Source organism: Tyto alba, unplaced genomic scaffold (assembly GCF_018691265.1).
Source record: "Tyto alba isolate M040663 unplaced genomic scaffold, T.alba_DEE_v4.0 Super-Scaffold_18, whole genome shotgun sequence".
In the NCBI taxonomy this organism is placed as follows: domain Eukaryota; kingdom Metazoa; phylum Chordata; class Aves; order Strigiformes; family Tytonidae; genus Tyto; species Tyto alba.
In genome coordinates, this window is record NW_024881280.1 from 19,532,463 (window position 1) to 19,559,649 (window position 27,187).

Consider the following 27,187-nt stretch of genomic DNA (forward strand, 5'->3'; position numbering starts at 1 on the left):
TACCTAATTAGCTGTTCAGTAAGTTTCAGTTCTTTTCACCTCTATGTACAGGTATAGTCTCCCTTCCATATGAGTAAGTGAAGGCAGAATTTGGTCCACAGGTCCTTTTTCATGAATCATAAATTTTTTTTTCTTTTTTTTTTTTTTTTTAAAAAAAAAGGTGCTATATGAGTTCTTGGGTAGAACTGGTTCTTTCGGTTCTTGCAGTTCTGGCTGTTGGAATGAAGTTTAAGGGATGGTGAATGAAAAGGGTGGTTTCTTTTTAATTCTCAATTGTCTACCTGCAACTCTTAAAAAAAGAGCACTAAAAGGAAACTCTGTAGTGGTTTTACTGACTGCTGCATTTTCCTAGTGTGGGCAAGCAAGTAATCAGGTTGAAAGCTGTGCTACCTGTACAATTTTCTATTCAAACAAAATAAAGGGAACAAAATGCCTGCCCAGTGTGGTTTTCTAAATAATAATGTGACATTCTACTTGAAAAATGTCTACATTTTGTTTTGATCTTTATGCTTGATAGGTTCTTATTGCTTGACTTAACTGTTTTAAAAATTATTATATCGAGGTAGTATTGTGGTGTAGGTTCTGGATGTATTCTCTTTGTAGTTTAGATTTTAATTTTAGGCTAGCAGTCGTTGTCCTGTGTACAGTTTGTGTTTAACATTAAATCAGCAGTGTTTTTAGTCGGTTAGATATGTTCTTTCTTGTTTCAAAATAAGTTGACCTTTTCAATGTTGTCTTTTGTAGCATTTTAAAAACATCCCTTTTAGCTTAGAGCTGACAGTACTTGAATAGCATTCAGAAATAAGTTTTGTTCAAGTAGAGCATAGTTAGATTTTACTAATGGATTAAATTCTGAATTGTACTTCCTAGTATGCAGCTGTGATTTGAATTACACATGACTGATTTAAAGGGCACTAAATTTTCTCAAGGCTTTTTCATAAACATAGATAATGATGTCTTGTGGGTATAAAATCATATGGTTAAAAATACTTTGAAGTTATTCTTTTGAGGAAACTTAAATGTTTTTAAAAACAAGAGTTTATATACTTTTGATTGAAATGCTACATAGAAACTGAAATGTAGTATTTTTAATTCTTTTGCTATCTCAGCTGTGTTGAGTTGACAGAATCAGAGAATCATAGAATGGTTTGTCTTGGAAGGAACCTTCAAGATCATCTAGTTCCAACCCCCCTGCCATGGACAGGGACACCTTCCACCAGACCAGGTTGCCCAAAGCCCTGTCCAGCCTGGCCTTGGACACTGCCAGGGAGGGGGCAGCCACAGCTTCTCAGGGCAACCTGTGCCAGTGTCTTACCACCCTCACAGGAAAGAATTTATTCCTTATATCTAATCTAAATCTACCCTCTTTCAGTTTAAAACTGTTACCCCTCATCCTATCACTGTTCTCCCTGATACAGAGTCCCTCCTCATCTTTCCTGTAGGGCCCCTTTAAGTACTGAAAGGCTGCTATAAGGTCTCCCTGGAGCCATCTCTTCTCTAGACTGAACAACCTCAACACTCTCAGCCTTTCCCCATAAGGGGCATGCGCTAGCCCCCTGGTCATCTTCATGGCCTCCTCTGGACCCCCTCGATAAGGTCTGTGTCCTTATCTTGGGGGCCCCAGAGATGGACACAGCACTGCAGGTAGGGTCTCACGAGAGCAGAGGGGGAGAATCCCCTCCCTTGACCTGCTGGCCACACTTCTCTTGATGCTCTCCAGAACATGGTTGGCTTTCTGGGCTGTGAGTGCACATGCTGGCTCACAGTCAATTTTCCACCTGTTAATAACCCCCAAGTCTTTCTCTGCAGGATTGCTCTCAATCTACTCATTGCCGAGCCTGGATTTGTGCTTGGGATTGCCCCGACCTATGTACAGGACCTTGCATTTGGCTTTGTTGAACTTCATGAGGTTTGCATGGGCTCACCTCTGAAACCTGTCAAGGTCCCTCTGGATGTCATCCCTTCCTTCCAGAGTGTTGACCGCATGACAGCTTGGTGTCACCAGCAAACTTGATGAGAGTGCACTCAGTCCCACTGTCCATGTCTCCAACAAAGATGTTAAACTTCAGTGGTCCCTACACTGACCCCTGAGGAACACCACTTGTCACTGGTCTCCACTTGGCCATCAAGCTGTTGACCACATGTCTTTGAGTGTGACCATCTAGCCAGTTCTTATATACTGAGTGGTCCATCCATCAAATCCATGTGTCTCCAGTTTAAAGACAAGGATGTTGTGCAGAACAGTGTCAAATGCTTTGCACAAGCCCAGGTAGATGACATCAGTTGCTCTTCCCTTGTCCACCCATGCTGTAACTCCATCGTAGAAGGCCACCAATTTAATCAGTCACAGTTGTCCTTAGTGAAGCCATGTTGGCTGTCACCCATCACCTCCTTATTTCCCATGTGCCCTAGCATAGTTTGCAGGAGGATCAGCTCCATGATCTTGCCAGGCACAGAGGTGAGGGTGACTGGCCTGTAGTTCCCTGGGTCTTTCTTTTTTCCCTTTTTAAAAATGTGGGTTATGTTTCCCCTTTTCCAGTCAGCAGGACCATTACTGGACTGCCACAACTTCTCAGATATGATGGACAGTGGTTTAGCCACTTCATCTGCCAATTCCCTTGGGTCCTGTGGATGCATCTCATCAGGTCCCAGCATTCTTCCAAGTATGATATTTATGTTTAAACTGTGTAGACCTAGTATAGTGGGATCTTCTCTTCCTGGCACTGTGTCAGGAAACCCCCCAATATCTTTACCAAAGCCTCCACTTTTGACTTTGGCCTGTTGAGAAGCAGGCTGATTTGGAAGTTTCAAGCTGTAGTGGTTTTTGTAGTGGTTAAGACTCTTGAAGAGTACAAGACTTGTTTCAGGTTTTAATGTACACCTTAGCTTTGTTGGGGTGTTTTTGTTTATTTTGGTTTTTTTTTTGTGTGTGTTTTTTTTTTTTTTTTTTTTTTTTTAACGTGCAAGTTGTGGTCCAGGCTGATACTTTCAAATTATTCAGGGAAAACTTTTAAGAGTAGAAGTACAAATTATTGTTATGATGGAGAAATCAGATTTATCTTGACAGCAAAAATGTTTTCAAGCATTCAAAATATTTAAGAATGTTGAGTGGTTAGTGCTTTTGATAAGTAGTGACTTCTATATATGTTGACCTGCATTATGTTGAAGTGAGAGTAGTTTCAGTTCATGTGATGAGTCATTCTAGTTTGTAATATACTCCTTTGTTTTTTTTTAAGTATTGATTTTTTTTTTTTAATAGCGGTGCAGTTTTATTAGTTTTGAAACTTATTCACCATGTTATCCTGTGTTGTTTTAGATGAACAGCTACCAGTCTTTAATTAAAAAAAATTAAAAATGCATATTATAATTTTATATTATAAAATTATATTTTCCTTGTTGAGTGTTTTTTAGTTCACGTGAGGGATGTTAGTGCAACACTTTTTACAGATTACTTGCTGTTTTTTTCTAAGGGTTTTGACTCCTTGCATGTGAAAGGGATACATAAAACTTTTGCACTCTTTTCTGAATATTTCTTAAAGCTCTTGCTGATGCTTTTTCTAAATTGTTCAGCTGTATGTAAAGGGAACATTATATACACATGTAAATATTCTTGCTATCACTTTAATGATTCTGAAATACAGAAATATTAGGAACAAAATTAAGTAGTTTGGAAAAACTTGACCTTTGAAGTCTGAGGTTCTCGCTGTCTCTGTCAAAGATTACAAATTGATCCTTTTTTTTTTTTAATTTTTTTTTTTTTTTTTAATCAGATTTGTAGTTGTTGCTTTTAAAAGCCCAAATAGGGTGGAATATTCCTGACACTCTTTTCATCTTTGTGTTTGAGGGCTTTGAGATGTGGTTTTTCTGGATAGGTTGCTTGTATGATACTGCAGAAATCTCTTATGAACAGTCATATGTGTGTTGCACTTCAGTTTTCAGTTACACAAAGCAGATTTCATCTAGAGACAGAATTTGCCTATGCAGATTTTTACATTAGGATTTTTTTTTAAAATTTATCGTGGGGGGCATTGCTTTCTTTTGGGTTTTTGTGGGTTTGGCATTGGGTTTTTTTCCTCTCATTTATGACAATTTTAACGTTAAGCACAATGAAAGTTTCTTGGAGTGGTATTTACTTACCTCTTGGAGGTTCTGAAAGATGTTTTAAAGGCAGGCTCAGAATAAGAAACCATTTAAAGATAATGTGTTTCAATAAAGATACATGACCTTGCTGAAGGCTGCTTATTCTGTCCTGATGCTTTCAGAACCCAGTCTGCTAACTTACAGGGTGAAATCATATAAATGTATGGGCACTAGGACAGTTACAGGGAGGCAGGGGATGGATGTTGAGTGATTGTAGGATTCTGGTAAAAAAATGAAGGAAAGAGAAGAGTTGGATGGGTAGGAAGGAAGAAGAGAGTTTTGGCAAACAATAGAATAGAAAAAACAACAGTTCCTTTTTACAACCCTAAAATTAACAGCTATAGTTTGGCTGGTCTTCTAACACTTATGTACCAAACTTTTGTTAAAAATGTGTTGTGAACACATGTTGTTAAAGACAGAAGTAAATACTCAGGATTGTACTACTTGTTGCTATTTTGAAACATAAATTAAAATGTGTTACTGTGGAAAGTGTAGTAATGACAAATCTGTGGTGAGCAGATAACGTTACTTGCAAGGTCCCCTAACACTGCTTACTACCAAAGGAAATTAAACACTTTCAAACGGAGACCAGTTTAGTAAGTGTGCTTTGGTCTGAATTATATTGCCTGTTGCTGTTGTCTGTAATACCATCTTTGTGTTCTCAGATCTTTTTTCTATACAGTGGTAGTCAGAACTGGAAGAACCATCCTTGAGCTCAGTGTTCAACTATCACAGAAATAATTCCTCTGAAAACTTTTATCCCCTTATTCTTGCTATTCTGTGAAATTCGAGAACTTCAGTTTCCTCTGGTGAACAGTTTTGCATTTGCCAGTTTTCCTTGTGGTAACCTTTCTCTTGATGTGTTTTTTTGTCTTGTAATGTCTGTCACCTCAGAACAGGTGAATAGAATATGGCTGCTTCTTGAACTGAGTTTTAGAAGATTAAAAAACGTTTTGTAATTCCCTCTGAACTAATGTTTCTGAATGAGGATGACTGAAACTGTGTATAGTATTGCAAAGAATGTCATAGAAGTGCATCATATAATCTTAATGTTTGTTGATCTGTACTACAAATTAGTACCTGACACAATAGTGTGATTGTACCCAACTTTTTCTTAGCTGCAGTTATTGTCACTTTAGGAACCTTTGGCCTAGTCTTGTCCTTGGTAATTTCTAGCTAATGACTTCCTACTGTGTATTACAGGTGGTTTCTAGTACATGAACATTCTAGTATGTACACATAGTACACATGCATTATAGTACATGCTACATGCACATTCCTGTGCATTATTTTTCCATCAGTCCATGACTTTGTCCTTTTTGCTGTTGAATATCATCCTGTTTCTGTTACTCTAGTTGTTGCAGGAGTTTCCTGTTCATCACCATCAAATGCCTTTCTAAAGTCCAGGTTGGTAAAACCAACTTATCATTGTAGTTTCTTTGCCTCTAGAAAAGGATACATGTTTTCATTGGAGAAGGTTGAATCAGTCTAGTATAGTCTAACTTGTGATATACCCACCTTTACCCTATTTTATGTTATTACTAAGCTTCTAAATGTTCCAAACAATTTTATTGTATGGCCTTGCATGTGATGTTAACCAATGGACTTAAACTTTTTCTGTTAGGGGAAGTATATGAAGAAGAGTGGTGAGAAGGAATAAAAAGAAAGCAGACTGGCTTCAGAGTCATTGGACATTTTAGCCAAGTTGGTGTGGAGTTGTGTGTGCACACTATGCTTGTAAGCTTTCAAGTGCATGTTGTGTGCCAGTATTTGTTAAGCTACTATGATGTGCTTTTTTTTTTTTTTTTTTTTATCCTACGGAACTTTTCCTGTAAAAGTTTCTCTTACAAAAAAGCACCTAGTCCTTTCTGCTGTTATTGCGCTAAGTATCTCTCAGATTAAATGCATTTTCCAGTGTTAATTCTCCTCTATAACAACATGCTTTCTATGTTTGATTATTTGTTTCCTTACCAGTGTTCACAAACTTGGAGGAACTAAACAGAGTACAATGTTCATATGCAACTTTGCCTCAGCTGTTTGTGTTTTGCCAAGTTAGACCTCTCCATCTGAGATGTGTGTTCATTCATCTCCATGTCTTTTTCAAAAATGGCAAGTGGGAACTACAAGTAGACGCTTATCTCCATTAGTATCTTTAACACTGCATTACTAAGGTCTAGTGTAGAACGTTACTGTGTGTTGGTACACACTAGTCTCTTTAAAAGCATCAGCCTTGCACACCATATAATAAATTAATTTTGTCTTTAGTTTAACTTCATGAATTTGGAGATAGGGAGCAACAGAGAGAAAATGCAGAAAATTTCAGGACATGAAAGGGCAGTGAACATTCCTAGAGGGTAAGGATCTTGCTGGAGGAAGCCTTCTTATATCTCAGACAGGAGGAACCTCTTCATGTGTGTGGAATAACCCTAAAGCTGCAGCTGTCTTGCAGTTTATGCATTGATACAAAGCTCAAACCACAGTGCTTCTTGGCTTTTCATGGTTCTCACCATGTTCTTCTCATGTGTAAGCAAGCTTGATAGAGATATTTTTAAAATTAATTATCTGTTATTATTACTCCATTAAATCATTGAAAGTTATTTTTGACCGTTGTCTTAATTTAGTAATTCCCTGTATAGCAGGAAGCCTGCCTGATCTGGAAATCCGTAGCTATTCCATGTTACTTATTTTTACTATGGAATTGAGGAGTATTAAAAATTTACCCATCTAATTTAGAGCTCTTATCTTTGTGAACACTTTGAGATACACTGAGTACCTAATATAGGCTGTATTTTTTTCCCATCTTACAGAGTAGTTTTAGTTTTTATCCTCTTCAGCATATCAAGAACAGCAAATATCCTGAATAAATTTCTGCAAAAGGGAAAGGCAGAGCATCATCCTGAAATAAATTCTGCTGTCTTCTTGTCTTGTAATGGAAGAATTATTTTGTTAATACATTTGTAAAAGTAGGAGTAAGATTAGTATGAGTATCTATCTTTTTTCTGTATGGAGGAAATTATTTGAAGTACTTTTGAAAACAAATCCTAACTACAGAGATCGTGCAAACAGTATAGTAAATTAACTGACAAGTGATAATTCTTTGACATGCCATTGTTAAAAATTACCAAATCTGAAAAAGTTTCACTATTTTTGTTCTTTGACCAATAGTGAATAGTTTTACTATTCAAGGTCTGATTTTTCTTTTTTTTTTTTTTTTTTTTCTGGTGAGTGGTGTTTCCAGCTGTGTTGTTAAATTAAATCTGAAAAATAATATTTTTAAACTTATGTCTTGTAATGTTGTTTGCAGACCTTAGTTGCTTCCAAAGAAGATTGTGAATTATCTTCTTTCCATTATCCTTTATACCAAGTTGATTAAGATGCCTTTTACTTTAAATTAATCTGAAAACTTGTCTCAGTATTTCAGCACAAAAAATCCACTAGCACCTAGATGAATTCTCACGTGTCTTACCCTGACTTGTTTTAAAACATGATATAAGTAGTACAGGTTTGACATCTATTTTTCTGTGCTTAAACTTGTTTGCTCTCATAATTTCAAAACTATATGAAATTTCATGTTGAAACTATTACTGCAATAGTGTCAGGAACTGTATAGCCCATGTGTGTTGATCTCAGTTTTAATATGGCTATGGTAAACATATGAGAAATGAGAGATCAACTTACATTTTTATTCATCTGTTCTTGTGTAAATGCAATGGTTGATTTAGCAGAGTACTGTCTACTTCAGACTGGAATGTGCAGTGATTTTTTTTTTTTTTTTTTCTTCCGAGGAGCATAGGAAATAGCAAAATCTGTACTTTCAGGTTTCATCTGTTCAAATTTAACACTCTTAAAATGCATATTTGGAGCCATATGCCTTCTTGAGCCTCTGTAATTTAAAACTTAGTGTAGTAAGCTGGAACTCTAAAAATGGCAGAAGGCATGGGGGAAAGAAAGAGCATGTTGGGGACCATCATCTGCATTATTCATATGTCGTATAGTTTCTGAAGAGCTAGCCATGAATTAGAGATTACAAATACTTTATTAAGCCTATAAAATGAATGCTGTTCATGGTACATGGTTTTATGAAGTATTTTAATAGTCCTGAAAATATTGACTTTGCCCTCTGTGACCCTAGGGCTGACTGCAAATGAAGCAGGCAGAAAATCTCCTTTGTATTAAAAGTAGTAGTGAAGTGTGTGGGAGGTAGAGAAGTGGCTGAATTTCACATTTGATAAATAAATTATGATGGTAGTTTTGAGAGATGGAAGTGAGAGAAAAAAAGAAGGGGAGCCCATCTTGAACAGAGAGGACTTGCTAGAGTAAGCAGTCCCTCCACAGAGGGGTTTGATAGATAGGTTTGGGCAGTTTTACAGTTTTCTAAGGTAACTTAAAAAAGTTGTATTTAAGCGCATTGTACTCTCAAGACTGACAGATGACTGCAGTCTCAGCCTAGTTTCTCTCTAGATGAGTTCTGGTTCCTGGTACCTACAGTGAAGAGGTTTAGTCTTGAGCATACTTTAAATCTACATTTCCATGGGTTTATGCTTTTTTATACTAATATTTCTAGTTTTGAAATCAAGAATTGAATACTGTGCCATGCTAGAATACATGGGGTTTTGTTTACCTTGTCTTTTATTAAGAGGACTTCAGCTAATCTTTTGCAACACACATTTCAGTAATTAAACTACTGTAATTAAAGCGATATTGCAGGTAAATGCTTTTGGGACCAGCAATGCAAAGCAAGTTTGAGGTTCTCAGAGTTAATATGCTTTCCTGCCAAAATATATACAGATCAGCTGGATGTTTGGCATTAACCTCTGTTAGGGAATGAAGGGAAGTTGTCTTTGGCAAGAAGCAAGTGGTGAAACCCATGCTGGAAAGCTCAATGTTAGTGCAGCAATCAATTATAAAAAAAGAAAAAAAATTCATACGAAAACTAGGGATGTCAGCTTTATGGTGTTGGGCTTGTGTTTTAATTACTATCGTGAAACAGTTTTGTGTGAAACAATGAGCTTTTTGCTAGGGTTAGCTAACAAAACTTTTGTGATCCTTCTTTTCTCTATCTCAGTGACTGTTAGTTCTTTTGTAGTGTAATGTAGAAGAAACATTCAGAGTTGTCTTTGTGCCTCGATTAGTGCTTGCTGAATGCAGCATTAGGTGACTGCCGTGTTGTGGGGAGTAGGTGTATTGGTCAGAACTAAAAATACCTGTGACAGAATCATAATCTCTCTGCCAAAATCTGGGAATTTATGAATTATTCACCTTTTTCAGGTGCTGTTTAACTAAATTAATAATTTAATGTTTTACAGTAGTTTTGTTTAAATATTTTTTCATTAGAGAACTTTTAAAAGTTAATTTTACACAGAAAAATTTATGATAGTCATTTCCTTGACTAGCAGTTGCAAAAGTTTTGTGCTATGACTGATGGATCAGAAAAGCTGCTATTTTCTTATAGTGGGGAGCAGAGACGAAAAAAAAAAATCTTTCACTAAAGCACATTTTTGTTAGCAATAAGACCTGTATTTTCTTCTTGAAGTCAGTTGATCTTCTGACAAAGATGAGGTCTTTTGCACAGTATCATGCCTTTTTGTTCAGAACAATCTCTCCGCATAAGAAATCTAGACGTGCAACTTAAGTATGGAAGTCTCAAATGAGAAAATAACATGGTAGTTTTTAAATACCTTAAAATTTTGCTGTTAATTTGCAGAAGTATTTTTTTGTGAAGTGTTATTTGTGGGAAGATTTGATTTGTCATTGTTTTGGTGCATGCACTTACATGCCCCAAAAGAAAGGGAAGTCACGAGAGAGATATTTTAATAAATCTTTGACAGGAGAGAGACATGATACATAATGGGAAATGGCTGATAAAATTATTATTGTAACTTTGTCTGCCTTGTGAAATTCTAATTTGTTGTTTATGGAACAGCCCTGCAATGATTGTCTCTATATACTTGATATCTCAGTCCCTTACAACCATTCTTCTAAACACAAGACAATTATTAGAAAAAAACATTCTTTATTCTGGCTTTGCAGACATGTTTGATATTTCATACTATATCCAGGTATTCTACACAGAGAATACTATTCTTTAGTATTATAATTGTTATTAAAAAAATCTGTAAATTCCTAGTTTATTATTCCATTAACCAGATTGCTTCCCATTCACACCAGCAAAGTTTGTTTATATTTAATTATGTTATGCTAATATTATGTCTTAATCAAGGAGACACAGTCTTCTTCTATCTGTTGGGTCTGAAATACAGTCTGACTGCTGCCATTTATTCTAAGATGGTGGGGATGTTCACTCAACACCTTGGAAAAAAATAATTCAATTTGGTTTTGCTTTTTTCATTGCACTAATATATGTATCTAAAATGATCTTTCAATTCAACATTAGACAAAGATGTTTTCACTTAGTTTTACAAGTTCTTTAGCTTCAGCTTGGCCCTTTTAGCTGCTGCTAATCTGAACTGGAGGTTGCCTAAATAGATACGATTTTGTCATTGAAGAGGAAATGGCCAATGAACTAGGTTGAGTTCTGGGGACTTCAAAGCAGGGGACTGTTGAAGTGAGAAGGAAGGAAGTAACATCTGTTTCTAATCTGAGGGCACATACTGGTAGAATGATTGATATCTTATTCAAGATGAATACAAGTTATGCGAAGAGTTTACAGTGGAAAAGAATGCTTTCAGGTATTGTTTGCTTTAGTCATGAAAGTTTATCCTAAGTTTTTATCCTAAGCTTTTTTTTCTAAACTTTTTATTAAATTTTCAATTAATGTAAAACTTGGGGAGAAATAAATTGCTGGAGAATAATTTCTTTCTAATGTTTTGAAGAACCCTCTAGTAAACATTCCTTCCTTCTAAATTATAAGTGCCAAACCTTTTATAGAAATCCCAAATTTGAAAGATAAGCCTAATATTTTGTTAGCCTTCTGTTACCATGGTCAATCACGAGTACTCTGCTGCTGATTTCAAGAAGCACAAGCTGTCTTACAAAGACATTCCACATCAAAAGTCTTGCTTACTTCATTAGGTTGTTGAAAGGCTTTGGTTAACAGATTTTTTTATTTTTTTTTTTTTATCAAGTGTTGGAGAAGTTCCACAGGTGCTGTAGGATGACTGTTGGAAGAAATGTTCTTTAGGCTGTAGTTTCCAATTTCCCCCACAGAGTTCAGCTTCAGCTCATTAATTCTCAGTGGACAAGTCAATCATGAATATGTACCTTGCTGACTTGAAAATCTGATTAGTCTGAAAGGACTGATTAAGTAAATTTGGTGGTACAAAAGTGTAGAAGTTAACCCATGATTTTTTTTAATAGATTGAAATTCTATACTTTAAGATGTAGAATACAGAAATAGGACATGTTTTGTCTTAACAGTTAATTCAAGTGTAGTCTTACTATAAATTATAGAATAGTAAAAATCTGCTTATTGAATTTAAATCTGGATGTTGTGCTTTTTGTTTCGATTTTCTATTAGATGTTGACTGAAGAGCTTTTATATGAAAATGTAACTGCTTTTAACTAACTTATTGTATATAAACCTAAAGATAAAACAGTAGATTTTAATGTGATGTTCATTCAGTTTCCATATTCAGTTGCCAATGTACAGCTAATTGATTGATTGCTAAATATGGCCATTTCTGAATATTTTTGTCAATATTCAGAGAGGAAGCACGGTATCTGTTACAGTATAAATCTTGTAATCATCCAAAGGTGATTTATTAGTTGAACTGGTAAAAGTCCCTCTTGGGAGGAAAAAAATAATCAAAACAAGCAAGAAAGCTCAGTATGAAACTCATCGTCTTACTAGATTTGATTGGGTGCAAACCACTTTTTGGCTAAAATCCTGTGCCTGTAGCAAAGCAATTGTGCTTAACAGGAGTGCCTACAACCCTAACTCTGGGATTGATTGCTACACGTTCTACATCATCATGTTTCTGGCGTAGTTGAAATAGAAGGATTATTTAGTTTCTTTAATGAGATGCATACAGAAGACTTCTGATTTTTTTTTTTTTTTTTTTTTTTTTTTGTGATATGACACTTCACAGTCTTATTCCTACTCCGTAGGCGTGTGGTTCAAATGTGATTCATGTAGATTCCTTTGTCTTTGGTGCTGAAAGTTAGTTTGTAATGACTTGCCATAGCACTCTAAACAAGTAGTGTGTTTATTTTTTGTTCCTATAATATTTCAGTTACTGGTGCATTGGGTCATCCTGTTCTTAACGTGATACAAAAATAAACAAATCTGTTAGAGGTTATTTGAGTCCTTTGTATCTAATGTATGCCATTTTAAAAGTACATTTATTTTTATTCAGTTTGCCATAGAGGAAGTCTAACGTCAGATAGATGTGTGATCTGTTTGTTTTTACTGAATGGTTGCAATATGAGTTAGTTAAAATATTACTTGAATATTACTTAAATAACTCTGTTTTGTTGTAGCCGAAAAAGAAAACTAAGACATTCAATCCTCCAATCCGTAGAAACTGGGAAAGTAATTACTTTGGGATGCCCCTACAGGATCTGGTTACACCTGAGAAACCGATACCTCTGTTTGTTGAAAAATGTGTGCAATTCATTGAAGATACAGGTAAGATAGGAGAACTATTGGAGGAAAGACTTTCCCACTTTGCATAACAAGTAAAGCCTCTCATTTTCTGTTTTAAAGTACTTTTAGAATTTTATCCTAGAAATAAATAGTTATGGGAAAAGCAGATGCTAAAAGTAGAGTATGTTTTCCAAATTGTATGCTTAGTATGTGATGGCCTTTTGTCTTTATTTACACAAATACTTAATTTCTTCCTGATAAACATTTGTTGTTTAACGCTTGTTTCTTGTAATTTAAAAAACTTATATTACTTTCTAATGCCAAAGGACTTTTAACCCAATGGCATTCCAATCTTATCTGTCTCACTGATGCTGCTGTATTTTACTTCATATATTAAAAATCTCTGAAGTCCACTTTTCCAATTGTAGAAAATAGGTACTTAGTATGGCTTACTTAGCTTGCTTTCATTATTTTGCTGGTTTTACATTTTAACTTGTTACAGAGACAGAAACATTTATTTTATAAATATTGTGTAATTCTACATGAAAAATGTTAAGCAACTTGTTTAACTTACAGATTTCCAGGCTAACGTAAAGTATTGACATATATGTGTTTGCACTGGAGTGAAATTTCACAGTATGGTTTTCTCTCCTTTCTTCCTGACTCCCTGGTTGTGTGTCCCTGCTTTCAGCCTATTTACTGTGTGACCATGAGGCAAGTAGAATGATCTTGCTGATCCAACAGCAGAAGACTACACTCAGGAGTGGAGAGTTGTTTTAAGGTTTAGGAGTGACCTGTGGTTTGGTTTTATTTGTTTGTGTTTTTTTTTTTTTTTTTCTTTTTAAGGATGGTGAGCACCAGTTTTCAGTTAGTCTGTAGATCTTGCTTGCTCTGAAGTTGCATAAATGCTGTATTGCTGTATTTGAAACAAATAAGAGTGTGAAACTGGCTGATTGGAGCTGAAACATGAGCAGGACCATCTTTCGAGAGGTGTCTACATTTCAATATTGTTTAGCATAAAGTAAAACAGTACCTTTTTTCAATATTTTCTTAGTTCTGTAATACAGTTTTGGCTGTAAGATGACAGTTTCAGCAAGAGTAAAACTGAAGGGTTTTCCTTCTTAAGCAAAAATTCAGTTTTACTGCCATCTGTAAGAGTAGTGTTTCCAGAAGAACTACTACAGGTGGTAATCCTAATAGCTGTTTTCTAAGACTTGTATAGTGCATTACTGCAATCAAAAAAATTAGGTGAAATCTCAGGCACTGATCTTTTGGGAGTCAGAGACTTCAGTATAAATCTGTCTTTAATCTTTACCTCCTATTGATTCCTTGCCTAGAGGCAAGAGCTGTATTGTCTTTCCTCTTGCTTTTGTTCTCCCCACCTCACCCAGGAAAAAATGGGGAAGGAGGAAGAAGGGCAAGAAGTAGTAGAGAGGTATTGACTGTTTAATACGTATTTTGTTTGCTATTGTATATAGCAAAAAAAACCCTGGAACAAACCAACATAATTTATGGGTCATTCACTGAATTTGTGTTCTTTAAAAGTGACTACGTACAGCTACTATGCATAGATATATAAACAAATTTACCAGTAATGAAGATGAAATTACTTTTCGAAGAGTTTGTAGAATCTAGAAGTAATATCTTAAATTTGAGCATGTTTAACTCTGTAAGAATACTTTCAAACAACAAAATCGTTAATCCAGATCTAAAAAAAAAATTGTACTTAATTAAAAAGAATGTGGTCTGATAGCTGTTGACTTTGTGGTAGACTTTGGAAAATCTAGTATTTCTCCCAAAGGTTTTTAACCAGCTTGTGAGGTGAGAGAGAGAATTATAATAGTGTGGGTACATGGTTTGTTGTCTTTTTTTTCTCTTAATCGCCAAATAACACAAGCACCCAGAGGATTTAACATTTTTATTCTCCTCTAATGACCTATCTTTGAAGAGTAAAATGTTTAGTTAAGCTGCTGATCTGTTCAAAATGTGAGGCGCTCCTCAAAAGTGGTAACTCAGGAGGGGGAGGTACTGCTTTTCCTTTAGCTGATAGAGTAAATGCTAGTTCATCCTGGGATGCTGCTGTGCAGCTACCGAAAGCTGGAGAATTTTAATTCTGGCCATATGTGTAAGCTGGACAAATGTGCCATCTGCACGCTTTGTTTGTGGCTGTGAAGACAGTAGTTGTCCTGCTGTTTCTGTTAAGCAGTTAGTAAAGATGGAACAAAGCCTCTACTTTTGATCTATATTACAATTTTATTTCTCCTACTCTGTATTTTGTGTAAAATAGCTTTGGTTGTTCTTTTCAACTTCCGTACTTGACTGTGGGAGTTTTATTTTTGGTGTGTATTTTTTTTATATTGGCTTAATATTCTGTAGGTATGTGAGTTTCAAGCAGTGTTCTGCTAGAACATATTTCTTGCATTTAAGAGAGGAGGATTTTTCACTTACATTGCCTTCAAATCCTGTAATGAGAGAAACTCACATCACTGACTTTGCAACTGTCTGAAAGAAAATTCCACAACTACTGTTTTGGAGATGATCAGTCTGCAGAAGGCAAGTCAGGATCTATCAGCTTCAGGCTGGAGTCCAGAACGGTGCCGTTCCCATTTGATAAAGCTTTTGTATCAGCTGCTTGGCCCTGGGGAGTCCTTCAATACTTCAGCTGTCTCTTAGCAAGTCAGCCTACTGTCAGTACTAACCGAACTGAACACCAATGTTTATTATCATTGCCTTTTTAATCAGGAAGTTCAGTCTTTTCCAACTCTTCTTGAATGAGACTAATCAGTATATTTCTCTTACAGAGGATATACTTGTTTAGCTTTTGTTTTTAAGGTGCTTTCATGGAGTTCGGCTCCTTCCTGTTGTATTACCACACATAATTTGCATTGTGGCTGAATTGCAGTTTTTTTACGAAGGTATAATTAATCTCAAATTGAAGGGCCAATCTTAATTTTTTATGTTCCCTATCTGCCTCATGAAATTATACTAGACAGTGCTTTGTACCCACTCATCTAGATTGCGACTGAGTCTAGAAAGTACACAGTGTCAAAACCAGTTTTCTCTGCTTTATTTTGGATGCTTAGGTGAGAAGCTAATATCAGAAAGTGTCTTTGAAGATTCTTTCTCCACCATAAACCTTAAAGAATTGAGCACATGCAGAAAATACCATCAGATTTTTGTTTGACCATACTGTTCTGGAATATCCTCACTTAAAATAAAAAGTGTGCATCACTAGAAGAGGGACAATTTAGAAAAATTAAAGTAAACCCAGGAGCTGAAAAGTTTTAACCTTTTATAAATAAACAGATTTTTCTTCTGAAGGAGCCATATGGAACCTGTCAGGGTAAAGAGAGATCTGATAGAGATAAGGGATCCTAAGTCAGGGCCTACAGATGTAGGTATTTTTTATGTGTTCCTGTTTAGTTTGATATTTTCCAACAAAAAGTTTTATTCTGAACTAGTTTAGCTTCATGGAGTCAAATAATTTCCATTTTTGAAAGATAATCCAGGTCTTGAATCCCTTTGGAATCATTTTGATAGTATTGGAGGTAGAAACTGAGGGAGGGAAATAGTTAATACTTGAGAAGATCTAAAGCTAATAAACAGTAAGTGTATATCAGAACCTCCATTTCAGTAGCTCTGTGTACTGTTGCTGATACTAATAGTACAAAGCAGTAACAGCATATAATACATTGTCTTGTTGGAATCTATTGATCAAAAAACCTTTTCTACAATGCCATGTAAGACTATCTTAAATTTAATAACTGTCACTTCTGAATAAGGAATGAGGGAAGCTTGGCTAAATATCGTAAACAAACTTTGCTTGTATTTTTACACATTGTCTATGATTATAGGAAAACTTTTTCTTTATCCTGGCCTTTCATTTTTGAATTCATTGTAATTATAGCAGGATGAGTAATCTTTTGGTTGGTTGTCAGAACTCTTTCTTGTTGGCTCATTGAACAAGATGATCAAAAGAATTTTTACCTTTCAGGTAAGTCACTTGATAATGCTGATTTATCAATTTTTCCAATAAATGTCTTGGTATAAATATGTAATGTTTTCAGGAAAACTTATTTTCTGGTAGAGATATTGTGATTTATCTGTAACTTTTTACAGACTGTGTAAACATTAATAAACATTAGTGACATAGCATAATGTATAAGCTGCTGATGTTTGTATACGTTTAGCTCTGTCACATTCTTTGCAAATCTGTGTGTATTTTGTTCTTCGGGGCATCTACTTAAATTGACTTTTTGACACTGGTGGTTATTTCAGTTATGGGCTTCCAAAAGACTTTGATGCAGTTCTGGTGTATTTTGCTGCTTTCTTCTGATGGACTGAATAGGTCATTTTGTTACGTCACTTAAAATGAACTTAAGTGTATTGCTTTTCTGTGAACGAGATTTATGGAAATGTATTTAGCAGGGAAACTAGAGTTCAGTTTTGATTTTTAAGAAAATTGTAGTGGCTGTTTTTGTATAGAAGTAATTGTGTTATGATAAGATGTGCTAGAAAAAGGAGAACTTTAAAAAATTCTATCCAATGTAGACTTATTTCTTCTTTTTTTCTTTTAGTACAACTAATTTTTTCTAAATGTAGGCAGCAGAACTGAGTTAATTTTTGAAGCTAAATTGCTTAACTGTATTAATAGCATGAATTCTGTGTTTATCTAAGAATTATCATGTAAAGAGTAAGGATGATATTCTGATACTCCAGTAGGTTTTTTTTGAGATAAAGGAATGCAGATTTCTGAAGGCTAATTTAATATTTACTTCAACAAAATGTTGGTATGATTTGAATTTTCTGTTGCAATACCATGTAAAAATATCTATTTAATGTCTATTTTTTTAAGTGTAAAAAGTTTTACATGTTTATGACAAGTTTGTAGCTTGAGTGTTTTATTAGTAACATTTTTATGCTGCTTTACATGCCACCAATTTAATTTCAAGTACTGTTTGTGTGCTGTTCAGCATGTACTGGTTTTGATTATTTTTAACTTTCCCAAACATATAATAATTTGGGCAAAAATTACTCATGCTGATAGTATTAGCACATGAGGGTTTTTAAAATATTTCAGTATTTTTTAAATTGGTGTTTTGGATTTAGCTTTTCTATTCATTGTTATGCACTGGTGAAAAGGTTAATATAAAATACATTTCATTCTGTTTACCAAGGGAGGAGGCATCAAGTTAATATTATGAACACTAGCACAGTTTTGCCATTTAATAAATTTAGCTCTTGACTATATTCAACTCAATAATAGCAGTATTTTAATACAGTTTTTCCTTTGGGTTTTCAAATATTTAGAAAAAAAATCTTTGTAGAATACTGATATCCATGTTCTTCATTGACAAGATTAGAAATTTTAGATTCAATACTTCATAGAAAACTGATAGCATTAATATAGTGTTAATTCTTCAATAAACAATTGAAGGAAGAGAAGCTTACTAGAATAATACATGTTTTAATAATTTAGTTATGCAATTTAGGTGAGACAATGAATGGAATAAAGAAGGAAGAATTAATTTGACAGAGCCACATCTCACTTAATGTCTCACATTGTCTCTATGGAGAATTGTAGATGAAATTTTAAAAGTGTCTGATTGGTATATGCACAACAATTAATGCTTTTTATATTTATATGTTTTTGTAATGCTGTTATATTTACCATTTCAGAGGTAATTTGAGTAAAAAATATGGCCTTCTGTGGATTTCCCCTCTCACTGAATTTATACCCAGGTCTTTTATACTGAATCTGTCACGAGGCCAGATTTTGACATTGAAAGCATAGATAATGCGAAGTTTTTCTCCAGAGAATGAGGATTGGTATAAATAGGCAAAGAAAATGAGTCAGCAGTGCCTGTTGAGGTAAAAAGGCTGGTAAATCATAGAAATATAGTGGCTGCAAAATCCAGAAATTCAAGATGGGTTATCTCCCCCTTTTTTTCAAAGGACTTGGGAGAACTAGAAGCTTTTAAGAGTCTGTTCCATTGGACAGAGGGAACAGAATGGGAGAAGAGTGGCCATCTCCCTTGTCTGGGAATGAGACCCAGCATTCTGACCACAGTTTTGTAAGAAACAGTGTAACAGCCAGTAGGATCCTCTCTTGCTGTATGCTTGCTGCTCTTCATTTTGTGTGCTTGTCAGATGTCTCTGAATGAGTGGAGTTCACCAACTGGGAAAGCTACATCAGCAAAAATGGACAAGGTCCTGCTGTTTAGTATTATAGCTGGCAAGTTAAGGGTCAAATATGTGTCAAAGCAAGTGCAAGGCAGGGAGTTGGCCTATGCAGCTAGGAGTAATGGAAGGACAGAAACAGTGATTTATGAGGCAAGGGAGTTAGACCATCTTTTTCAGTAATAATGATCGTTTAAGTTGACTCAACTGCCCATGAAGCTATTTGTTTAGCAAAAAACTGCATAGGCCATGATTCTGTTACTCTTGGTTATGGGTAGATCCAACAACAGTAGATTTAAATAGTCCTACAATACATTTTGTACCCTCATCAAATTTGTGAGTGATCCTAGAGTGTGTGGTATGGTTAATACATTCAAGGCCAGGGCTTCTGTTCAGGGGAATGTAGACAAGCTGGATAAATGGGACAACAGGAACCTGATGGAATTCAGTGAGGACAAATGCCAGGTCTGCAACTAGAATTGCAAGGACTAAACCCCTGCAGTGGTACATGCTGAGGACTTGACAAGCTGGATAGGAATGCTGCTGAAAAGGATTTGGGACTTGCAGTGGAGAATAGGATAAGCATGAGTCAGTAGTGCATTTTTGTACTGTCCCAGCAGAAGCTTAGACACTACAGCAACAGAAGTGATTATTTTACTCTGCACTTGTTAGACCTCATCTGAAATATTGCAAGAAAGGTGTTGGCAAACTTGATTGAGTCTAGCAGAAAGAGGGTCAGGGGCTGGAGCTCCTGACCGATGGATTTGTTCAACTTGCAGAGGGAAAGGCTGAGAACATACCCAAAAGTGGTTTCCCATTCCTATGAGGAGGTTACTGACGAGGTGCAGCCAGGCTAAAGTATGTAAGTACATGGCAGGAAAATTAGAGACACAGTGATCATTAAATTACGAGGCTCCAACTAGAAAGAAAGGAAAAACTCTTGCTCTGAGGATTATTTAAGCACTGGTTCAGGTAACCCAAAGAATCTGTGGGCTCTCTGTCCTTGGAGATATGCAAGATCAGATTTAGATAAGCAACCCAATCTGAATTCAGCATTTACCCTTGTTTGAGCAGGAGGTTGGACTAGATGATCTCCTGAGGATCCCTTCTGTGATCACTTCAGAATTGGCATAGAATAGGTTTCAGTAGTGAGGAAACTGTACACCAGTTTGTTTTGCAACTTTGGAATTAATCAACAGGGAGGAAACCCTGTCCAAACTTGAGAGGAGGGTAAAACAGGCATCAGTTGTTTCTCCTCATGGAAGACTCACTACCAGACGGATGGAGGAGGAGCACACGTGTTAATTTATTAGTGTGTGAGAATCACTGAAAACTGTAAACAAATATGTTTTGAAATATTCATAAACACGTGTTGTGCACTTGAGCTGTATTGCTAATTAAGGTATCTCTTCAAAGGAAACATCATGGGAATTATGTAAAGAATTCCTAAACAATGCAGTTAGGACCAAGATGTCAATATCTTTTGCAGAGTACTTATGATATTTACGCTGCTCCTTTTATTCCCCCAGCTTTCTCCAGGCCCAAAGTAACCAAACAGCTAATAAGCCTGGAAAATTAGAGCATCTTCAGATGCCACCCATTTTTAATGAAGTAAAGAATGCACCTACTTTTTCCTAGGCATATTTGTCATGTCATATTAATTTAAGTCTTTTATTCTTTTTTTGAAATGAACAGGCCATGAAATATGTGATTCAGAGACACTTCATAAAATGATTGAGAGCTTGTTTAATAACTGGTTAATGTAATTTATAAAATGTTAATTCAGCGCTGGATGAGAGCTTCCTAGTTTTTGAGTCTTTCTGAAAGTACTGCTTATTCTTTTACACTGCTTATTTTTATTGAACATTTCAATAGTTATAAATTATTTTATTACAGGAAGCAGTAAGACATTTATTTTTGGTTCTGGTTTTCACTGTGTGAATTGAATGTCATGGATCTTTAAATGCCAGTGTTGATATGCACAGATAAGAGCACATTAAATGTAGAATTTAAAATGTATTTTCTGTAGGCAAATTTACTGCTAGACTCTTACTTGAAAAGAATTTGGATTCTTTGCTCTGTGATTACATATATTCTACGTGTGTGTAGAAATTACCATTCTGGATCAGTAAAGGTGTGGTCCCTTTACTCTTGTGTAGTCTGGGTAGCATAGGGGTGGAGAAGAGGTCAGATGCCAGGTCAATGTGTGGAGTAAAATTATAGAACGATATAAATCACAAAATTTACAAAGCCAAGTGTGGGAATGATAGTCTTAAGTACTGTAGTGGAGAATGATTCCTGAAAAGCTCAATTGGTTACTATAGGGGAAGGAATTAAACTGGGGAGAGACAGACTTGCTGTGGTTAGGTGGCATGTATTCAGAAATGTAGACAGAACAGTGATAGTGGAACCTGGCTACGGATGTCAAGTTGGCAGATACCGTGTGACTTTTCAGCAGGCTAAATATTAGTATAGCTGTTGTCACTCAGGAAGAGGCTTTAAAATCATCACAGACAGCTGTCTGAAAACTTCAACTCTCAGTACTTGCTCTCAAGCAAGCAAAAAGAATTAAAGGAATTATGAGAGTGAGTGATATGGGGAAAAATCATGCTATTATGTAATTCCATGGTATGCACACAGTTGGAATACTGGTTACAATTTAGATCAGTTTGATTAGAAAAGAATTGGAAAAGGTACTGCATGTGACAGTGGTAGTAACTCATGGGTAAAGAGGGACTAAATTGATTAGCTTAAAGTTCTGAGGAAAGGAAATGATATAAATTTAAACTGGTGCTGGGAAGGAGTAAAGAGGTTACTACTTCTTGTTTAATCAAGAAAGAAAGATTTCATGAGAACTTCAGGTACTGAGCATAAGCCCAGTCTTCTTTCATAATGTACATTCCTGAATTACAAAACTGCTTTTGCTGTGGGTTGTTGTAAAGACCACAGGTAAATGACTTACAGGGATTTGGACGAATCACTGGAGGATAAATCTCCACGTGGCTATTGCAACACCTTATGCAAAAGCCTATGCAAGCTGCCATCTGCAGGAAACTGGGAAGATATACCACAGAAAAATTGCTGTTGTGTTGGTTTTTTTTTTTTTTTTTGGTGTTTGTTTGGGGATTTTTTTTTTTTTTTTTTTTTTTTTTCCTCCTGCTCTTCCTACCTCTCTCCTCATGCATATAGTACCTCCTGGTGTGGAAACTGGATATTGTACCAGGTAGACTTTGGTCTGCTCTTGTGCTGGAGTTAGTATGTTCAATGAAGGAACTGAGAGTTATGAAATATGTTGGTGCCTAATAATGGAAGTGTCCTACAAATTAAGCGTGCATATAGGTGCAGATCCACCTTGCTCATTTTCTTTCAAACGCTTTGAACCCCATGTGAAGTTCCAGTTAGATGGGATGGAGTCCTGATCACAACTGCCAGCACAGAAGTCAATGCAAGAAGAGAATTTGTTAGGCACTAGGAGGTACTTTGAGAAAGGAATAGTCTAGACAAAGGAGATGAGCTCTGTCTTGGAGTAACTATAGGTGATTGTGATGTGAAATAAGGAAGATCTAGTTCTTTAAACCTGAAGGTGTAGTAAAGCTACGAGGGCAGAGGAGCAAATACCTTACAACAGCCATTGTGCCCGGTAATGATAACTTGAAAATTACAGCTGGACTAGAAGGGAAACAGGATAAGAACACAGATAAGAATTCTGAAAAAGTCAACGGGCTTGCAAGTGAAGGAGCTGAATTTCTAAAAAGCTGCCAAGAAAAAATAAATGTTGCGTGCTTTCTCTCTCTCTCTCAATATGGATATACAGTATAGGTACGCAAGAAGTTTAAAAGTGAAAACTAGTGAACTAGAGTGTCTTATAGTTGGTAAAGGTCTTGCTGGAACAAGCATTGCAGAGACCTGTTTGGATAATGGAGAACAACAGAACTGAAGCATTACTTAAAAATTATACTTTCAGACTTCTAGCTTTGTGTATTCACACAAACAGATTAAACTTGTCTCTTTGTGTGTCTTGGAGAAACAACATAATGACAGTTGACCAACCACTTCATGACGTGGTACTTTGTACAATACACAAGCAAGAAAAAACATTTTTGCTTGAGGAATTTAAAAGACAAATTTAGTTAGCTTAATCCAGAATTGCAGCACTTAGCTATTTTTGGAAGATGCCTAAATTCAGTAGGCATCTCCTTGTTTAACCTGAGAATTTTCTGAAGTACTGTAGGTTGTCTCTCTAAGTTTCTCAGAGCTGTGCTGGTCTGAGCAAAGAGGTGTCTACTACATGATGAAATGGGGTAAGGGAGGAAGTAGCCCAGATACTGCAATAGGGCAGCTCAGTTAAATTATTCAAGGTTTAAACACTCCTACTAAGCAGTAACTGGATCAGACTTCTCAGAAAATGCCACTGCAGCACATTGAATTCCTTTTGTGCAGAAAGAAATGGAATAGTAGTTGGATAAAACAGAATACCCTGGGGCTGTAGGGTCTCCAACTGCGAATTCTCCCATACTAAACAAAGAGAATCTTGATCCTATCTTGTTCTTATCTACCAGTGATTTTTTTGCATTTCTTTATTTACAACTTCTGGAAGAGGAATTAAAAGTGTTTCTGTCTGTGATAGCATGTAGCACATTTAGGGCATTCTTTAGAAGATGTGTGAAACCCCATCCAGCTGTGGAACCACTGAATCATTGAAACCACTTTATTCCCTGTGCCACCAAATTATACCTCCTGATGCTTTTTGAGAATGTCAGTGAATGAGGCTCAGATTTTTTGAAAGGACTGTTTAGGTGTATACTTATGAGAGAAAACTGTTGGCTATGGATTTGGAAAGCTAAATGGTAGGTATAAAAGTTTATTGAAGGAAAGCTTACTAAAATAGACTTGATGCAGCCAGTAGAGAGACATGCGAATTGTTGAGGCATTAAAAAGGAAGAATTGAGTTAGAAGAGTTGATATCAAATTAATTGGTATGAATTTCCCATCAGTGTGAAACAGTGAAGTGCTTTCTGTACTTTGAGCATTGTAACAGGATTCCTAGTGTTTCTTGGTAGCTTAAAAGGCACACTCGGTGACTGTGGTGTAATAGAGGAGTTATGTATCGATCTGGTAATCTAAAATGCATTCAATTACAGGGCTATGATGGTAAAAAGCCAAAAGATTTAATAAAGCTCTAAAACTTGTGAATTTTTAAATAGAACAATGTACTGTTATGGAGGTCTATCATATAGAGCATTTTGCATTCATAGAGGTAGTTTGGAGAATTATGGAGCTATAAACTGCTTGTATTCCTTAATGGGTTCAAAATTAACAAAGAAAAAAATCTTGGGTAATGGTGTGATTAGCAAGATGGACGCTTTCACTCAGTGAGTAGCTGTGGGCAAAAAAGATAGCAATGTGATAAGAAGCATAATTACTGGAGTGGAGTGAGCAAGTGTGTGTGTGCATAATAAAGGTGTATTTTTAAATGTTGTTTACCTAGAATGGCTGCTGTAATTATGACGACTCCATTACGCATAGTAAAATAAAGTAATAATGAAAAGCCTGGAAAAGCTCTGCTTCCTATCACCCTTCTCCTTTTCCCTTCTTCCTCTGCTCCTTAAAGAAAGACTTGTAAATGATGTGATAATTTACCTTAGAAAAGAAGTAAGGAGAAATGGATACAAAATTTATAAAATATAAATAGTGAAAGGGAAAGATGTTAAAAGATTAAGTCCTTGTCTAATACAGGAGTGTGTTACACCATGGGATTAAAAAATCAGGAATCGATTGCAAATGGTTATTTTTTCTGCAGAGACCTTTTATTAGTGTGTTATTGCTTGCCATAGTAAGTTGTTTAGGCCAAATTGTGAAGACAGTTTTTAAAAGCAAAAATCCTGTGAGCACCAGACCCCAGAATTAAGATTTTTGATGATTAAAAAAAAAAGATTCAAATAATAGCAGCCTAGTAGAGATCAGGAAGAGAATAATTTTGGGTAAATTACTCCACAAATGCTTCCAGTCAGATTCTTGTTATCTTGCAGCATGGTTTTCTCTGATTCATATTAAATGGAATAGTGGACTCAGTAGACAAATGGTATTTTGTGTTTTGGTAGTTCTTTATCACTATAATGGTTAACATGTTCTTTTTAGGTACTTAAGATTTGCATTCCTGTTTCTGCTTTCTGACTTGGTAATTATGACTGACTGTTTTGCTCTACAGTATATAAACGTGGTTTTGAATATTTTTTTTTCCTCCTCTTCTAAGGATTATGTACTGAAGGCCTGTACCGTGTTAGTGGGAATAAAACAGATCAAGACAACATTCAGAAGCAGTTTGATCAAGGTAATGACAGATTTTACTATTTAAAACTGAAACAGAACTTGACTTCCCCGTGGATTTATCACAGTGCAATACAAAAGGGTTGCACTTTCATGTGGACTTCCATAGCACTGAGTACTTAATGCTCCTGTAGGTTGTATTGGTTATTACCAGTGAAGCTGTGTTTAAACCAAATATGGGATAGAATTTTGTTGCAGCTGGCTTTAAGGGCTGTTAACATATTTTCTAGGTGGTATTCAGTGTTGAAAAGAGTTTAGATGTAGTCCTAGCAGCTCCATGTATTAATATTTCATAAATCCTAGGCTTTCAGACATTTACTTTCCCCTCTTATGTACCCCAAATGTAGTACCACTTGATACTTATTTTATTGAAAGCTCTCTTGGATAATATGGATTAACAATTAAATCTTGATAATAAATCTAATGCTAGAATATACTGGAATATGATTGGTAGATTATGCTGTTCACTTTGTGTTAAAAGAGAGGGTCAGCATTTTTAATTTTTCCTTCTGTTTTCTCATTTAATTCATGATCTCAGTTGATACTTCAAAATGAAAACACGTCTTAAGAGTTCTTGGATATTAATCATGAAATTGAGCCTGTGAAAAATAATAAAATTCTTCCTAGATGATAAGGAAAATAAATGTACTAATTTATTTATGCTTCACTATGCTGTTTCAGATAATCTGAGTATAATGCTAGATCCTTATTAAAGGATGTTCCAAAGTTTCAGGTGGTGTGGACTTTTGAAAAGTAAATTAAACATTTTCATAATTTCAGTTTTTAAATACTTGAAGTTCTGTGGCTTACCATGCTTCCACTTCTACCCTTGATTTAAAAATTAAGTAGCATGAGTTTATTATTATAAATTTCAATTAAAATATATCTCTAGTTATAAAACATAAAGCTTCTGTTACTTGGGAATATAGCAGTAGGTTATATGGCCATGTGCGGTTGCTGGTATGTATTGTTCTTTTTTAAAAGGCTTCATGAGATCACATGAACACTCACATGAATTCTGCAAATTGATGTGCCCTGTACCTGTTTTTAAAAAAAATTTTGGGAAATAGAATATAATACTTATTATCGGGCAAAATTGATGAATCAGAAGCCGGTCAGTAGCAAGTAGAAAAGCATTTTAAGTCTGTGTGGAGAATTGGTCACCTTTATTTTTCTGTTCTACTGTTTTCTTATACTGTCAGATTTTCTTACATTTGATTTCATATGAGTCAAAGTGGTGGCATCTTATCCATAGGTTCACAGTTCTTGAATTTTTTAACATGTTTGGCAACATTTTCATTTTCAGTGTTTTGAATAAATTCTTATTTTCATAAAATACTATGAGGAATGATAGCTGTAGGTTTTACTTACACTGCTGTTTAATTTTGTTTTACAGATCATAACATCAGTCTAGAGTCTATGGGAGTAACAGTAAATGCAGTGGCTGGGGCTCTTAAAGCTTTTTTTGCAGATCTGCCAGATCCATTAATTCCTTACTCTTTGCATCAGGAGTTGTTAGAAACATCAAGTAAGTAATAAACAATCTTCTCTTGATCTAATTAATGGTATATTCATTACCCTTATTGCAATTTTTACTTTATTGTAAGTTGAAACGACTAGCTGCACTGAAATATTTTATGAAGTTTCTTAGACATGTACATTTTTTAATATTCTTTAAAATTAACACAACTATATGATGAAATAAACGTAATACATTGCTTTTTCTAAATAAGTTGTGGCTTATTTCTCCTTTTACTAGAAAATTTAATTGGAAAAATCTACTTTTTTTCCATTCGGTATTAGTGCTGCATATGATGAAAGCTCTTGGAACTGCATTGCAGTTAGTTATTAACAGGGGGAAAAACCCTTGAATTCATAAACTCTTACATTCAAAGTAGGCTTTAGAAATCAGACACATCTATGGAATATTATGGTAATTTGCTTAGATTTTTTTCAAATTCTTTTTGAACTCCTTATAAGATGAAATGCTTAATT

At 35.4% G+C, this 27,187-nt stretch overlaps 1 protein-coding gene across 2 annotated transcripts in view; it reads left to right on the forward strand.

Annotated features, from left to right (window-relative positions):
* The window catches only part of ARHGAP5 (Rho GTPase activating protein 5), a 53,267-nt gene that overhangs the window by 15,175 nt on the left and 10,905 nt on the right, over positions 1-27,187 (forward strand). For both annotated transcript variants that reach the window (XM_042790789.1, XM_042790790.1), the window contains exons 4-6: positions 12,580-12,727; positions 25,119-25,196; positions 26,589-26,720. In XM_042790789.1, the coding sequence (XP_042646723.1) occupies positions 12,580-12,727; positions 25,119-25,196; positions 26,589-26,720 (358 nt within the window). The remainder of the gene's footprint in view (positions 1-12,579; positions 12,728-25,118; positions 25,197-26,588; positions 26,721-27,187) is intronic.